This window comes from Bactrocera latifrons, unplaced genomic scaffold (genome assembly GCF_001853355.1).
Source record: "Bactrocera latifrons isolate USDA-ARS-PBARC rearing strain unplaced genomic scaffold, ASM185335v1 scaffold_46, whole genome shotgun sequence".
Classification (NCBI taxonomy): domain Eukaryota; kingdom Metazoa; phylum Arthropoda; class Insecta; order Diptera; family Tephritidae; genus Bactrocera; species Bactrocera latifrons.
The window spans coordinates 341,238-347,634 of record NW_017537112.1 but is presented as its reverse complement, the minus strand read 5'-3'; the positions used below and the strand labels follow the sequence as shown (position 1 = coordinate 347,634).

Here is a 6,397-nt window from a genome sequence, read left to right as displayed (position 1 = left end):
GACACCTAAGCCTCCTTTCCGTAGACCAGGTCACATATATATAAAAAAAAATAAGTTAAAGTTTGAATAGAAATACGAAAAGACTTTTTTACTACTACCCAATATTCATTTTGGGGGGCATTCAGGGGCTGATCTGGCGCAAACCTACCACTTTTTATGGTAGGAGAAAAGCTTCTACTTATTTATGCTACCTAATATACCTGGTTATTGTGGGACAATGTTATTCGAGATTATTTAATAAAAAACCTTTCCGAATCAACCTAGATTATGCTAACCACACTGTTTGACTTCAGGGCTGTGAAGGAATTTAATATTTATTCAATATTTAGACTTTGTAGCTTTTGGCACCTAAGAACCCACATGTGATTAACAAAATACAATGTGTGACAATTTGACGTGGATTCCGCGTCATTTGCGTGTAGTTATTTATAAAGAGGCCGGAATTATATTTTAAACGTTTTTTCGGGAAATTGGCATTTAACAACTRTTTCAGGGACCGAAAAAAACGTTGGCACAAGTCTATTGGTGTCAAGTGGGATTTCTTTGAGGTGGACGACAAGATTTTGAAGAATGAAATTTCGAATTTTAAAATTGTGAACAAAGTCTTACAATTTTTTGCCCATAGTCAGTCAATCTGAATTATCTTAAGAAAATATGTCTATGTTATTATCAATTGCACTCGAACTTAATTTTCTGCTTTTTTATATAACAAAAATAAAGGAACACCACCTTAATACATATTTTTTGAATATATCTTTATTTTTTGTTTTTTTTTAAATTACATAATGTTACACGTGATTTCGTTGTATTACAATAATATTACTTTTTTTTTTTTTGTTTGCTGAATTTTCTTAAAATAAACTATTTTCGATATTTTTTTTTTAATATTTACAGTTATTACTTTGGTTTTATGAATTATAAGTTATTACCTAATTTAAGTTCTTAAACGCATTAAGACATTATTTTGAAGTATATTTTTAAATTACTTAAATATTTTTTACGTTGCTGATGACTACTTTAAATTACTAGGTGATTTAAGCTCAATTGAACAGTTATCTTATAAATAAAATGAAAACTAAAGTCTATTATTTTTTAAAAATATGCCCCAGTATGTAAGGACTATATACTATCTCAAAATATATTTATTAACATTTTTTTTTTTAATTAGATATTTTAATTATATTCATTTTATAAATTTTTATTATATTATAATGCAAGTCCAACCACTTAAAAACTTGTCACACAATATATATATTATGATTTTTACACGCATAAATGCTTTTTTTTTTAAGATTTTTAAAATTTTATTCATTTAGTTGAGAATATTTTACGTTTAACTGCTCTTTTTGAAGCCAATTCCAAAAGCTTTAAATTTACCCAAGTAAATTCAAATTTTGATTATACTCTATTAAATTCCAAACAAATAGCTAATTCTGCCAAAAATTWTCCATCCATAGAAATACATACATATATAGGAAATAATTTTTGAGATCAGAGCTTTTCTATAAGCTTTAAAACTTTCATAAAAGTTGCAGTAAAGCACAGCAATGAATTTCGAGAATTTAAAATGGGTTAGAAATATATTAAAAATTAGACACCTCTACTTTATTTTTATAAAGCTTTTTCATGATAAAAGCTTTTTATAAAAATATAAATTATAATTGTAAATCTACACAAAATTGTTATTTATTTTTTGAAAGTTCAATGAAAAATATGAAGTTTTAACTTTTTTCGAAGAAAGCTTTTATTCAAAGGAGCTTTTCTCAAACTAAGTACTTAGTTTTCCATAAATATAGGTTACAAACTATAAAACAAAAAAAAAAATTTAGAAAATTWAAGCTTTACTTGTGCAAGATTTTATTGTGAGCTTTATGAAATGAAAGCTCTCACCAACTTAATGCTGTAGCTGTACATCTCTTTTCTATTAACTGGAAGCTTTCAATTTTTTAGTTAGTTTAAAATGAATGAAAGCTTCAATAAAAGTAATTACTACTTAAAGGCACACATTTGTATAATTAAAAGGATGACTCAAGCTGTCCAAAATTTAGTGGTTGACATCGAAAGCTTTCACCTTAAGTGTGTGACTATTAAGCTCTCCAAAATTGTAGTGGCTGATTTTGAGAGCTTTCATTTAAATATAAAATTTACAAAAATTTAATGTTCCGAAGCTCTCCAAAACTGTAGTGGTTGATCTCAAAAGGTTTCATTTCAGGTGTGTTAGTAACTCACCAAAAGTGTAGTGGTTGACTTCGAATGCTTTAACTTCAAGTTTGTCATGTTCAAAGTGTAGTGGGTGACTTCGAATGCTTTAACTTCAAGTTTGTCATCATTTCACTTTACATATGTTTAAAGTTTATGAAAATTTCATATAGAAAGTAAATGCGAAGGCACCTCTTAATAAAGCTTTCATAAAATTGCCGCTTTACAACTACAACTTAGTAAAGGTATATTAAAGTATCTAAAAATCCGTTATTTAAGCTTATAAATATATTTTCTAAATAAGTTTCTACTGAAAGCTTTTGCTTTTCCAAAGCTTGAATTAACCATAAAACTTTAGGCACAGTTTATGTATATATTTAGACAAAGTATATATATATGTATTTCTAGGGCTTAATTTACATTAAATAGTTTACAACGTAACATTTACAACCCAGTCAAGTTGGACGGTTTTTGTTGTAGTCAAGTTAAGCACAATTGGTCTTCCCGCGCTATCGAGCTTCCACAATTTACGCTTCTGCTTCTTCTCTGCTTATATRTAGGCCACCTCAACTACATTGTCGTCTCTGAGTCGGGTGGCGTGTGATAGTTAAGATTGTAGGCTGGTGGTCCGCTATTCAGGAACGCCATAGATCGTATACTCTCACGCGACGCAGTTCGCTTGCCGAAAGGTATATTCTGCGGTGACGTGCTGKGGAAATTTGGCGATGGCAAGGGCGGTATATGCTGTTGACCAGCCACATGCGGATGTTGATGCAGCGGATTCGTTTGATACAAGGGCGGTGTGGCTGGGGCCACATGCGGCGGCAATGGTGGTAGAATTGGCAAATGTTGTGACTGCTGTTGTTGTTGCTGCGCCTGCTGCGTACCAGCAGACGGCGACTGTGTAGCAGCGCCAGTTAAGCCGGCGAATACATTCTCCGTAGCAGCCGAGTTCGACAAGTAGGAAGAGAGCGGCCGCGTGCCGTGGAAATTCGAATARCTGGAACGTACCGAAGGCGGTCGATTGTTATACAACTCGTCGACGTGTTCCACGTCATTGAGATTCGTCGTCGAATGTTGATAAGTCGGATTGAAGTGACCGGCTAGTGTGGGAGTCAGTGTTGGCGTAGGTGGTGGCTCATCGCCCACAATCGGTGATTGTGAATTCGATTGCCACGTTTGTTGGTAGAGACCCGTCTGCGCATTGGTGTTGTAATAAATCGGATCGGGCGGTATATTCTTACGAAAGCTATGATAATGATTATTATTGGTTTTCGTGAGACTGCCACYGCTCAGTAAAATATTATTCAAAGTACCGCCGGCATCAGTTGCCGCGGCACTTACAACTGTGCTGCCGCTTGTATTATTTATAATTTCCTGGTTGAGGGTCTGCAAATTCGAGGCCGTCAGGGGTGCTGGTACTTCCTTGTGTTGGAATGAGCCCAACTTCTGTTTCGGCTGGCCATGATGGCCGCCATGCGAATGATGATGATGGATATGCTGTTGTTGCTGTTGCTGCTGCTGCAATTGTAATTGTTGCTGATCTAAGAGTTTAGTCACCGGGTTCTGTTGATATTTCCTTCGCGAGCTGCGTGTGCTATTACGCGGATGTGTGCCGCCACCGCTGCTGCTGCTGCCATGTGTGCCGCTTTCACCGCGCTCGCCGCGTCCATGATGACTGCGCCGRCTGGTGGTCGATTGGCGGCTGTTCGTGCCGCGCGCCATCACCGAACGCCGCTTGACGCGTCGCGGTGTCATCGGCTTCGGCGACAACTCGCCGCCATCGTCACGGCCATGCAGGTGATCGTCGTAGTCGAGTATGGTGTCGGCACGACTGCGTATCGTGTCGATGCTGGGTCCGAATTCGATGGAGTAGAGCGATTGGCGGTGCTTGGACTTCTTGTTAACATGCCTTACTGTGTATTCAAAGCAAAGGTGAAGCGAAAAGTAGAAGAAGAGTGGGATTATTAATATTTGTGGCATGTTGTTCGTTTGCTTGGGCATGCTATGCACACACATATGTATGTATATATTATTTATGATTTAGCAATTGCGCACAGTTACCTGCTGGTTAGTTGGTTGTTGTTGGTTTTAGCGTTTTTTTTTTTTAAATTAGCACAAATCACCAAAAGAAAACAAAAGTTACGGAAAAATTTTCAACAAAAAACAAAAAAAAAATCATAAACAGGGTGGTTAGCACAAGTTAGGTGGAAAAAAAGATTTGTTTGCGTGTTAAAAAAATAATGCCAGAAACCGAAGAAATAAAAATAAAAAATATATAAATATTAATTATAAGAACAAATCTAATATAAATTAACCAAACTAATCTAGTTTACTTTACATCGCCCGAAAGTATAGTCTAAATGCTATAAATGGAAATTTATGCACCTGAGTGGGAGAGGTCTACATTTAAGCTGCAAGTTTTTTTTTTCAAATAAAAGTAAAAGTGGTTATCAGAGAGAAAAAGATAATAAAAGTTATTCATGAAAGAAGGAGTTTCAAATGCTGCTCTTCTTCTCTTCCCTCCTCTTCTCTTATCTTCTTTTCTCTTCTCTTCTCTTCTCTTCTCTTCTCTTCTCTTCTCTTCTCTTCTCTTCTCTTCTCTTCTCTTCTCTTCTCTTCTCTTCTCTTCCAATAATATGAGTCCTTGGAAATATTTTCCATGTCCGTATGAAGATTTTTATATCGAAATTTTATTTATAAAATATGAGAGAGAGAAAAAGAGCATGTTTGCACGAGCTACATACTAAAATTCAGAATTAAATCTTTATTATCCGTGAATTCTCTTAAGTTTTTTTGCACCGCTAGAATAGAGTACCTCTTAGTTGTTTTCGTCTATAACTAAACTTTTTATCAGCTGAGAGTTATGATAATTTAATTTGTATTGTCCAGTTTTCTTTCGTTACTTTCGAGAAAAATATAAAATAGCCGTCAAGTATAGCATATGTTTTTTCGGTGAAATGGAAAAAATATCGTCGAAAACTCTCTAAAGAAAATCTTAAAATCGTCAGGCAAGTKTTAGAGAGATGACAAGAGAGGTCGACATCTCTCACGAGTCCGTTCGAATGATTTTCGTGGATATTTTGGATATTTGGTTCTATTTAGCCGTGGAATCCATTTTCAGTCGACCGAAGAGATAGAACCAAAATTTGCTGAAGAAGCTGAAGGTCATCCCAAAAAGTGCTTATAAAAAMTGTTTCGAGCACTGAAAAACTCGTTTCCATATGTGTATTGTATCTGGTGGGGATAACTTTGAAGGCCACAAAATAAATATCGATAAATCATTAAACATTTTGCTTTTTGACAATTTCCGGATACTTTTTTCTTACAATGTGAGCAGAAGGAAACTACCACATCATTCATTATTGCCCTTTATTACTTAGTTTTAGAAATCTACTTTCTATACTATTATTTTTTTCCTGGAGAGTCTAAATTGCAAAACTTTGTTTTGTAAAAGTTTCCAATAAGAAATTTAAGACAAAATAAAAACTTCGAAAATACTAAAAATACCTAAAATTATATATAAAAAACGTGAATAAAAAAATCTGGATATTTATTAGTAAACAACTAAATATTCGTCCGCAAATTGCTCACAAAAGCACCTGCATAAAGTATAAGGATTATAAGCAGTACTCTATAAAAAATTACAACAATACTTTGTTTTTCTTGTGTATAGTTTGAAAAAAGGAAAACATTTATTTGAAACATCATTTCTTACTAATGCTCTTTAGTTCGTGTATATTTATTAGTTCATTTGTATGTCTGATACTCAGTTTTCTTACTAATAGTATTTTTTTTTTSTTTTGTTTTTATTTTTTTGTTCTTTCTTAAATATTAAAATTAAAGTTAGCATTTATGCTGCTTTGAGTTTTACAACAACATTCAATAATAGTAAGTTCAACTCTCGTTTTGAAGTTTAGCTCAATTAAAATGCTCTTTTAATCGAACGGTTTTTTCAGTGTTGGTAAGCTTAATTATAAAATATGTATGAACTATGTATGTATGTGTGTGTGTAATCATGTATTTATTTACTTCTCTTGCAGTTTTCAACATTTTCAATTACTTTCWATTAATTTATTATTTTTTCATTTAGAGAGAGACAGTGATTTAGTACTAACGCACACGCACAGCGAACGCATGCTCGCGTTGAGTGTTGGATAAGAGCTTAATTAGCCGACACACATAATACGAGCATACA

General features: G+C 33.9%; 1 protein-coding gene across 1 annotated transcript in view; it reads right to left on the bottom strand.

The window, feature by feature from the left end:
- Positions 1-1,759: 1,759 nt before the first annotated feature.
- The window catches only part of LOC108973145 (uncharacterized protein DDB_G0283357), a gene marked incomplete in the record, with an annotated part of 165,102 nt that continues 160,464 nt past the window's right edge, over positions 1,760-6,397 (bottom strand). The window contains 1 exon segment of the mRNA XM_018940197.1: positions 1,760-4,115. Coding sequence (XP_018795742.1) covers positions 2,770-4,115 — 1,346 coding nt within the window.